The following is an 11,334-nucleotide window of genomic DNA, read 5'->3' on the forward strand; positions in this document are numbered from 1 at the left end:
CTGCCCCACAACACTATAGCGCGCTGACCACCCCACCACCTGCCCTGCTGTCGCAGACACCCCACTATAGCACCCTATAGCACCTGCCCTGCAACACTCTAGCACCCTGACCACCCCACCGCAGTGCCCTGCTATAGCACCCACCCCCTCCCAGACACCTATGGCCACATCACGCCCTCCTGGTCCCCCTTCCCAGCCAAAGCCTCTCGCACCTTTTGCTCAGCCCCAGCCAAAGAAGGGCCCACAGGGCAGCCCCTCGTCCTGCCCCGTTCCCACGTGCAGCAGCTCCAGCTGGGGTGCAGTGGTGGACGTGTCACACATGAGGTCAGAACCCCTGGCACCGCCTGCCATGCTCAGCTGGGCTCCGAGTAGTGCAGGCTGTAGGGTGCCTGCTGGTAGGGCTCAGTGCATCAAACTACAAGGAAATGGCGAGTACACCTGATGCCTACAAAAAGGCACACGGACCTGGAAGTTTGGCTACCTGTTCTCTGACATTTCCCCCCCATGGTCAGAAATGATACACAAATTCGCATCATTAAAAAAGTCAAAAGCATGAGAAAAACAGGGAGCTGGGATTGCTTTTGACAATTCAGTTTGAATAGGGACTCAGATGTTGGACGAGTTGTTTGCAAGACCATGTGAAACACTTTTTTTGTTAAAAATGAGTGAACAGAAGCCAACAAAAGGCCAGCGGTGTGGAACGGGACAGGACCATAGGAAATACTGGAAAAGCAGGAGGCAAAGTCTTGACGCACACAAGTGTGAGCCTCGGAAATCAAGTGAGAAGCATATGACTAAGCCCTTAACATAATTGGGCCAAAGTCACACAGCAAGGATGCTTCAATCATCAGCCAAAGAGAAAATGCGGGAGCTGCTCAGGTATAACTGAGGGCAGGTTTTCCTCCCAGCTCTGCCCTCGATGCGGGACATCATAAAGAAAAAGGGGGCATGCGTGGGGCAGGATCCCCCTGTGGCCAAGGGAAGTGTCAGTGAGCAGCACGGCAGCTGCCGATCTCTGTGTGCCTGTGGGGAGCCCGAGCGAGGGGCACAGACGGCAGCAGGCAGATCTGAGAAACTATCAGATTGAGCAGATCAAAGCCGAGGGAGCTGGGTTTTCTCTCTGCTTTTTGCATTGCGATTGGAGGCTAAATGAAGCTGAGCAGCAAGGAGAAAAAAAAGGGAAAGCAAAGCAACCCCCTGACTTAGTACTTTGCCAGCGTCCTCTGAGTGCTTTAAATATATTCAAAACCTGGGTGAGTTGGGCCCATGACATGAAAGATGTCTAAAAATCCTGCTCAGCAGAGAAACCCTTCCATTGTCACAACTAATCAGCTCTCTGGAGAGCTACTACCTCCCGGCTGGTCACTCCTAGAGCATCAAAGAAGTTAGAGTGGAATGAATTGGACAAAAAAGCAGAGAGCCCACTGAGAAAAGCTCTCTCAAGCTTCTAAAAACCATGAATCACTGGCACAGAGGGAACAAGAAGTTAGAGAGGAAGAGTGTGGGGACACAGGCAGCACGGAGCCAGGGCTCTTCCCCTGGCTGAACGGACTCTGCTCCGGCTCTGGCCTCCACCTCCTCCATGGCACGTTGATAATTTTGCATAAACAGTAACAAATCAGTTAATCCCCACACCCAGCCCGGGCAGGGGGCTGAAGGGGATGCCACAGCATCTCTGCGGCTCCTTTCAAGCAGCCGAAAGGAGACAAAAGCTTTTGCTGGACACTGCCGGGGGCCGCTGGCACAGCGAGGATCCGGCATCCGCCTGGCTGCCGGCCCCGCGGCTGCCCCAGCCCCGCTGGCAAACGCTCCTGCTCCTTCTTGGGGGCCCGAGAGAAAGTACAGAGCTGACCAAGAGAAAGCAATGGGGTTTTTGTTGTGGTGGTGGTTTTTCTGGTGATTTTTCTTTAAAAAAAAAAAAATCTTGCCTTTTTTAACTGATGGACATGGTGAGTAAAAAAGTTATGTGGATAGAGAAATGAGTGGGAGGCTCCTGTGCCACCTCAACGCCATCACGGTGGGTGATGGCAGCATACTTCATCACTCGGATAGTGGTGTAATGCTGAAGAAGGTGGCTGAGGACCTGAAAGCAAGATTCAGGCCACCAAAGCAATGCCATGGCTTAAAACACGTGCAGCTCACCCCATAGAGCCATCAGCCAGACTGGGAGTACACTTACGAGCCTGTGCCATATGCTGGACCAAAGGAGCTCTATTAGTCTTTTCCTCTCAAAATCAACCTTGTGAGTGAAAAAAAGCTTCAAAAGAACAATAAGCCATCAATGCCATGGTCTGTTCTTTCTCTTATAAAGACGCAGCTTTCTGCCAGTGCAGAGGGACGGGGGAAGGGGAGCGCATCTCCATCTTCCCCTTCCAGACACGGTCACGTCCCTGCCTGGGCAGCCCCTGCCACCAACCCGCCCGGCCCCTCAGGGCACAGGCTTCAGCCTCCAGCCTGTCCCAGTTATGAGCTCCATGCAGGGGCCTTCAAGGATTTCAGGTTAAATTAATTTGTTTCCTTGTAAACTGCGTCTCCATCACCCCCATTTCCAGTGCCAGCACCAGCTGCCCTCGCTGTACCCCTCCCTGGGCTCCCTATTCACCGCTGGGATCAGACCTCGCTTGTTCCTGGGCCATCACTCTCCACTACTGACAGAGGACATTGAGCTTAGCGCAGAAGAAAGAGGTGCTGTGTGGTGCCCAAAGGGACAGCAGTGGGACACAGGCTGTGCTTGGGCCAGAGAGAGGCTTTATCTCTCTGTAGTGACCCTCACACACTGAACTCTGGGTTACAAATGAGCTTTTATGCTTTTATTGCACTAGCTTGGTTTCCTATCAGCGCTGATGGGAGAGGAGGGTTGCAAAAGGTTATCAATGTTTTGCATCTTGCAAAACTGGAAAATATCAATTTCCTGCAGACATCAAGGCCTAGACTAAAAAACCTACACTGTATAACTTGTATGCACAGTTTTTACATATACACACAGTAACTGCCCGCACAGAAGAGGCACTGTTCAAAAGTCATGGTAACAGCACACCCGGATTAAGCAACTGCATCTTCATTCCTATTTCTTGCCATAAGAGTATGTGTTTTCTTCCCCATTTGTTTTTCTTCCAAGTGGTCCTATAGGTCTAAAATCCAAAACTACCTCCAAAAATCACATTATTTTCATTACGTATTTGTTGGATCAGTGGACAAGACAGAATTTATCATTATTACTGCAAAGTACTGCCAGGCTGGTAAACCCACTTCCACAAAAGAAATCACCGATAGTGATCAGACACTAAAATAAGGGGAAAATAAAAATAAATAAAAAAAATCCATCAATAACCGGCAATTCCCTTCAAAATCCTAACACTGCAAATTCTTCTAATGAAACTCCTTCACTTGCCTTTCATTTGTCATTCCCTCTTTCCTTTTATTCTTTTTCCACAGCTTGTTTGCACACCCCTCGTGTTCATTGCACTTTGGGAGAAGCCCAGGTGTGATGCAAGCAGGGGCACGTGCCGAGAAGTCACTGGAAATTAATAGTTGTGGCAGGCCTGACATTGGTCTCTTGAGACAGAAATTCATTCTTAAAAGCAGGAATATTTATGCAGCAGAAAGCAGCAGCGTGACCAGCCGCCTGTCCAGCAACAGTTACAAATATTTTGTGTTGAAAGACCATTTTTCCCAAATGCAGACTTTTTTCAGTGCTGGTGACAATGGCAGGGAGACACCCAGTGGCTGCGTGCAGCACAAGCCGTCACCTTTCACATTGCCAGCCCTTCCAGTGCCCTCCGGGAGGCAGGCAGGACTTTCGGGGGCTGTGCGCACCCCTGGGGCTGATCCAAACAGCCTGCCTGGGGCAGAGCAAACATCTCAGCTTCTCCTTGCATCACTCGGAGCCGTCCGTGATCCAAGCTGCAGCTCCCAAGGGCACAACCAGGGACAGAGCTGAGGCTGCAGGAGGTGCAGGGTGGATACGCCGCATGTCCAGAGTCTCCTCTTTGTGGCTATGCACCGGCTGTGATTTGGCTACTGATTGTCACTACGGCAATGTAGTGATGTGCAAAAAGCAACCCTTAAATAATGAGGAATTGTATCATACGAAGAAAAAGCAAAACATTTTGCTTTTCGTTACCTGCAATGCTCTGCCTTGTTGTGATGTACCATCTCACAGCAGATTTCAGGAGGCCAGCTCAGGGTCCCTGCCAGAAGCCCGGCGCTACATGCAAGCAGCTGACCCCAGCTCTGCCGCAGGGCTCCTTCCTGGCCATAAAAACTTGCAGTCCATCAGCTTTGTTTCCACTCCACAGTCCTGCAGAGAGAGCTGCATTTTAATAAACATCACGATAGTTAGAAACAGGCCGCTTCAAAGGGCTCTACAAACATAACTCAATCCTGGCACCACCAGGAGACAGTCCCAGCGTGTTTGTACAGATGGGGGTGGTGGGCAGGGAGGCGAGGCATGCTGGGGGACAGCACGTCGGGGCTCACATCGGGCCTCGTTAGGGGACTCATTAGCTTGCATCCACCTGCTCCCACCACGCCACAAGGCCCTGCTCCACCCCAGGGTGCCTGGAGAGAGCAAAGTGACCGAGCACTGCTGGCACTGCTGCATTCACTTGGCAGGCAGGCAGCTGCAGTGCTGGGTACAAGCTCATCGAGGAGGCTCCCTGCACAAAAACCCAGCTCCTTCTCCTTGCCCCCAGCCCAGGCGTGCTCCGCACTGGGTGAGCACAGTGGGTACACCCAGCAGTTAAAACAAAACCCCGGGGTGTTGGCTTCCATCACCAGCCATGGGAAAAGCCCAGAGCAGGCTGCGGGATTCCTTTGCAAGAAAAAGCTGAAAGGTGGAAAGTGAGTGGCTGACAGGACCTCGGACAAAGCTGTGGCTGGGTCGGTGGAACCCGGGCCCCACCTGGGGCCGAGCACTCGACCAGGCGGCTCCTCTGGCAAGGAAGTGAATGCGCGCCGGGCACGGGCAGCCCGCAGCGCTAGGACACTTTGCGGGACGCGAACAGCGGATCTCTGGGCTGGAAAGCAGCGGCGTTACAGCGGCGCCACCAGCCAAAGTGCAGCATTCAACGGCGAGCGCATTCTAGTGGCTGGTGCCCACGGGACGGGGTTGTCTGGAAGGGACGAGCCCGAGGCTGCGAACGGAGATGATGCACAGCGCCTGCAGCTTCACCGCCTCCCTTCAGCCTGGCCTGCACTCAGAGCCGTGCCCAAGTGCTTTCCAGCAGCCGCAGCGTAAGGGAACTGTGCGCCCTCCCTTTGGGGGGCAGAGATTTTCCTCGGTGTGCAGCACAGAGGCTGCCCAGCGCAGCACATCACGCAGGGAGAGCTGCGTTCTTCCTTTTGAACCATTATCTGAAGGAAGCAGGAAAGCTCACACACACGGCATGCAGCTTACATCCCATTCTACTAATAGTGCAGAGGACTGGTTATTATGGGGTTTGTAAACTTTTCCTCTGGATCATCCTACATTGGCGCTATCAGATGGATTAACCCAGAAAACTAATTAGAATAGGGACAGTTACCAAAAAACACCCATACCCCTGCCCACCTAGCCAGGCGATCACAATTCAAGCAGTCCAACTTATAAAACTGCAAACCCAGAAATTTACAGCAGACTTCTTGCTTAAATGGGAAGTTTCCCAGCACAAACTCATTCTTCACATTCTTTTGTATTTACTTAAGGAAATAACATCAACTGAAAATTGAAAGAGGGAAGATTACTACTGGAAACATAAATGAACCTGTCTTATGTGTAGCACTCTATTTCATCCATTGCCCATGTCCTGAAATTTATAGTCCTAAAAATTTCAGGATGCGTACAGGCCTTTATAATGTATTTAAGCCCTTTGTAGCAAGTATTCTGAGAAAAAATAATATATTTGTTTTGTCTTAATTATCTTTGGTAGATGTTCTGGTACCCTCAGGCCCCTCCTACCTCCCAGAAATCCACAGTCCATGGGCTGAGGAAGATCACTTGGTGTAATTCTAACTAGACAAAGAAGAAGGCCCATGGAATGGCACTGAAAGTTCCACTTTAAAAGAAATGTTTAACATTTAGCAAAGAAGTAACCTTTAGCTGTCTTTCATCTGTGCTCGCGTCTCACAATTACTTTATGACACTGTTACAAATTCATTTTTATTTAATGTAAGACACAGTTATCAAAATAGTAACCTGTGAAATAAAACCAACTGGAAGTATAAATAACCATACTCGTAGAACCTAAGTAGCAACATTTCTCCATCCCGATGCCTGCTCTCTTTCACCCCACCATGGATCTCTTCCTTCCCCTTAGCCTCACTTCATCCAGCCTTTTCATCACAGGGCCAGACTTTTAGACGTTGCTGCATAGGCCTTTAGTAGGGCTTTGAACAGAGTTTCTGTATTGGGATGAGTACTAAGGAAGGCTTTTTCCAGAACATATAAATCAACCCCTTTATCCTCTGGAAGACCTGAAATAAAACTGAGTCCAAAATCTATCAACACCAAGTCCAGCTTCTCAGCAGGTGGTCGCAGAAGTACATTGGAAGTCGTCAGATCCCCGTGTATAAGGTCTTCATCGTGCATCCTTGCTAACAGCTCGCCCATCTTCTCTGCTAAATTAAGGAGGCTACTGGTGTCATTTCCACTGTCTTGTACGGAATTAATGTGGTCTTGAACAGTAATCGAGCCTACGATATCTTCGAGATATATGCAGTTGGTCACATAATCCACGAAGTAGACCACTGGGGCCGGAATCCCTACAAAAAACAAGGACAACGGGTGTCTGTTACCTGATGTTACCATACCAAGAAGCCGGTGCAGGCCCTAGGTGGACACTCGGACTGCCCCAGCCACCGGCAAACGAGGGCTGCCCCCTCCCAGACCCCCGTCCCGTCCCGTGCCCACCTGCCCGGCGGCACCGCAGCAAGGAGCGCGCCTCCTGCGCCGTGCGCCGCCGGCTGAGCCGCTCCTCCAGCGCCGGGTGCCGGTACCGCTTCGGGAAGCGGAGCTTCACCACGGCCGCCCGCCCCAGGAAGCGCCCCCGGTACACCCGCGCCTCAGCGCCCTGCTGCACCAGCTGCAGCCCCGGCAGCGGCGGAGCCTCGCCCACCGCAGGGCCCGGCGCGGCCGCTTCGGCCGAGCCCCCCACAGCCACCGCAGCCCCTTCCACGGCCTCAACACTGCCGGCCGCCGCCATCTTAGGCGCCGAGACCGCAGCGCGCATGCGCGTCGCGCAGCTGTGCTCCGCCATCTTGGGCGGCCGCTGCGTGGTGGGCCCGCGCCGGCCCGGCCCCGCTGGGATTTTTCCTCCTCAGCGCTCCCGGGACAGTCTTGGAGCCACCGCCCGGCCCCAGCATCGGCGTGCAGCCCCCCCGTCCGGGGAGCAGCTGTCTGGGGCCTCGTGGCACCCTGAAATCCCACGGCTCTGCCGGGAGATGTGCAACCCCTAGTCCCCCGAGGGACTCCGGCGCAGTCCCTGCAAATAAAATGTCTCGATTGTTGCCTTTGGAGGTGCTGCGAGGCCCTTTCGTCCTTGTTTTCTCCTCTTCGGGGAGCAGAAAAGCGGCGTTTGTTTCTTTTTCAGAGTATTTATATTTTATTAATGCATTCCGTACTGCTTACTTGTCACTCGCGTGGTGGGAGCACGCCTGGCAAATATTTGTCTTGCTTCGGGAACGCTTTCAAGCAGCACTCACAAGCTCCCACCGCACGGGTCCTGCCCCGGCCCCGCAGGGCTGCAGGATCCTGGCAGCTGGGCCAGGGGAACGGACATGTTCCTGGGCTCCACACTTAGAGTTTGCACATGCCACAAGCGGTCACATAAGGGACTTTCTTCATGTTGTGGGCAGATTTTATCTAAGCATCCATGCACCATCACTGCAGACGTACATATACAACCTACAAACAAGTGCACGCAGATGCTCTCTATTCATAATTCTGGTGAACACAACGGTCTTCTCTCATGCTGGCCATAAACATCCTCCGGCACTCTCAAAATACAAAAGAAAATGTTTTTGCTTTATTTTTCCCATTATTTTATTTATTTAAATTTCATCTTGCCTGCAATTTCGTTTATTCGTTTCTTTTTTGAATGCAATCAACAGTTGACATAGCCCTTGGAAACCACCTAGAGCCATTTACAATATTTATGGTATCACCCAGTATTTTTGTTGGAGTACTGAATGACACCAGGGAGTTTCACTGAAGCCACAGACTCTCTGGTAAATTGTTTAATTATGTAACTTCGTTCTCCTGGTGACAAGGGTTTATAAACTCCCCTTTCACAAACAATGTAACTGAGTTAAAAATTGCAGTGCAGCAACCCCAGCTAATGGAAACCAAGCGGGGTCCCACAGCGCTACCCACATCCCTGCTGATGATGATCCCCTGAGTGCTGGGCAGGCGGCAATGCTGCAGGCAGCTTTCCCCTCGCTCCCCAAATTATTTAAGGAGGGAGGCTGCGACTCTCAGAGCTAGACAGCCTGGAAAAAAGCTGGATGAAGGCTCTGGGGGCTCCTCACACCCACCTAAGGCACTATCGGCTCTGAGGCTGGGTCTGCTCTACCTGCCAAATGCAGGCCCAGGGGTAATGGGTTTGTGTGTGTGAATTTTCAACGCTGCTTCCCATGTAGCTCGTTGCGCTTCTGGCCATCCCTGCAATTCCGAACTGCAATTGCAGTGGGGAAGAGAGGGAAAAGGAGAGGCACAGTGTTACACACCTGGCCAAAACTGAGGGCTGTGGGCATCGGGCACCCCAGAGGCAGCTCCACCGTCACCACAGGTGCAGTGTGAAAACATCCCAAAAGTGTGCAGGGAAGTGGGACATGCAGGCAGCCACCAGGACCAGTGGCAGCTTACCCTGGTCCCAGCAGCTCTTGCCCCTTCCAGGCTGCAAAAAGTTCCATGCTGTGCTGGTTGACCCACCGCAAGGAAAAAGATATTGCCCCAGGAGAATGTATTGCTTTGATGCAAACGTCTGCGAAATGGATGGGCTTGCAGCACCAAAAATTGCAGGCAGGCTGCAATATACTCTTAGGTATTCATTATAAGTATCTACATGTAAAAGGCTCTGCTGTTCCTATGCTGAGCTGCATGAGCTGCTGAGCCCAAGCCTGCCCCGTGCCTGTGCTGCAGCCTGCCCTGATAACGTGCGAGCAGTTAAACCACTGCCACGTCCTCTGCAAGGCAAAGCGGAGCAGAGAGAGTCTGTACCCTGTTAGCGATGGCTGCAGAGAACAGGAGGCAGGAGCGGTGGAAGCATCCTTCTATTTGTTGACTTTAGGATGCAGATAGGATAACATTAAAAGAAAAATATGTGCAACCTAGCGTAATAATGAGAAAGCTTTCTGGGCTGCAAACAAACACAATAAATTCAAGTGCCTGGCAAGCTAGCTTCGTCCCAGCCAACTCTAAGCCTGTTCATGGACATTATCTTTTTCAATAATTGTACTGAACTTCTTCGATGTGGTCTCTTTAATCTCTTCTTAAGGGTCAATTACAGTTAGAGAAAATGTGCTTGAGTATGTGACAAGTGTCGCTGAACATCCTCCTCTTTCAGGATGGGCTTCTCTCTCCTCTTCTATTGGTATTTTCCCTTGTGATTGTACAGGCTGTCTCAGCTGCTCCAGGCCTGTGGCACCAGCTACCATCACTGCCACACAGAGCTGGCTGCGGACACGTGGCTGTGTCACCCAGGGCAGGCTACTATTGCCATTGCCAACGCCGAGCATACGTCAGGCAGCGCATACTTGCGGCTCAGGGCGTGTTGCTATTCACTGTGAAGCTGGAATGCACCCTCACTGCTCTGACATCCAGCAGCCAAGAGAGCGATAAGGATCAGATGGAGAAATGGCACTGCCAAAACACGCAACCTCGAGACGAGGAGGAGAGCATCTCAGGAGAGAGCAAGGCTAGAAACACACCAGCAGACACGAGGTGTGAGCTGCTGCATGGCCACGGGCACAGCCCGTCCCAGCGGATCCAGCCCTTCCCAGCCCCTCTCATGCACAGCTCAAGGACTCAAAGACCACAGCTACAGCCTTGAGCAGGCCCACAGTGCCCGTTAACTACAAATGATACAATAAGAAAGATGTATGGCACTTTAAAACCCACAAAGGAAGATTTTTTTTCCCCCAAAGTTATCCGTGCTGTACACCACAGCAGTTTTTCGTGGTGTGGTTTCAGAGGACTGTAACCCACAGCCACGCACGGTGCCGATGCTGCAGCTGTATTTCTGCACATATTGATGTAATCTTTTTGGCCGCCTTTTGCAAACATACCATAAAGCTCTGCTGTACTCCCCAGGACCTTGCCTCCCTGCTGTCTTTGCTAATAATGTTTATTACCCTGCCAGAGAACAGGAAGCCTCCAGAAAATGTCAGGGGTGGCTTTATGCTGGCAGATAAACAAATGCTGAGTGACCATGGAGAAAATATAATTTCTTCCTTCTCATGCTGGATTCATTCAAAAAGGAGTGTAGTAAAATGTGCAGGAATTGTTTGAGCAAGTTGTAGGTCATGGAGCTAGGACGCGTTTACTCTGCCGAGGACTGCCACTCCCCTGGCTCTCTGCCTGGTGCAATGGGGTGACATCTCCTCCACTTCCTAGCACAGCGCACCCCAAATGTCTGGGTTTCTGCTCCAGAGAGGGGCTGTTGGGGGCAGAGATCATGGGCAAGATCAGGCTGCATTCCCAGAGTTCCCATGTGTTCCCAAAACCTGGAACATGAGCCAAGACACAGAGCTGTAACGTCTGCTCTCCATAAGTTGGCCTCATATGCAGGTTCTTGGGGAAGAGAGAAAATTGCAAGTCTCCCTCTGAGTGTCATGAGAGCTAGTCATGACTTCAGAGCTATTTAATCTACTTTAATATGAATTACAAATCCTATTGAAAAGCTCCTTCTTTGAACACCATCGGGTTCTGTTGACTGGCCGTGTTTGAAGCCAATCTCCACCGTGCGTATGATCCCTGTGCAGCTGTCAGTTTGTAAGAGACACACGGTTTCAGAAGAGGTATTGTTGCATATTGTGTTTCTATTGAAATTACAGTGTATGAATGGGAAGCATTTACTTAATTTATAAATCAGATGTTTTGAAACACTTTTAGTATTCACTATGACTTTGAGAAGAAGCAAGAACAAAACCTTTGATCAGCTGCTGCCCATACTGCACGCCTCATATCCAACAGACAGGCTGAAAGGACATACATGATCCAGCATTGCCCACCTAAGGCATCCAAAAGCAATGAACTGGAGAAATAAATAAATAAATAAATAAAAGACAGTAAAGAATTAGAACAACTGGTCCCCGAACAGAGACATGGCATGCATCCCCCTACATAGAAGAACAAGG

General features: G+C 51.0%; 1 protein-coding gene across 1 annotated transcript; it reads right to left on the reverse strand.

Moving 5' to 3' along the window:
• Positions 1–6,128: 6,128 nt before the first annotated feature.
• On the reverse strand, positions 6,129–7,448 carry TP53RK (TP53 regulating kinase). Its single transcript, XM_040576036.1, is given in 3 exon segments — positions 6,129–6,337; positions 6,340–6,741; positions 6,890–7,448. Coding segments are annotated over 3 exon segments (822 nt in total). The 5' UTR covers positions 7,236–7,448; the 3' UTR covers positions 6,129–6,263.
• Between the last annotated feature and the right edge of the window lie 3,886 nt (positions 7,449–11,334).

This window comes from Cygnus olor, chromosome 16 (assembly GCF_009769625.2).
Source record: "Cygnus olor isolate bCygOlo1 chromosome 16, bCygOlo1.pri.v2, whole genome shotgun sequence".
NCBI classification, from domain to species: domain Eukaryota; kingdom Metazoa; phylum Chordata; class Aves; order Anseriformes; family Anatidae; genus Cygnus; species Cygnus olor.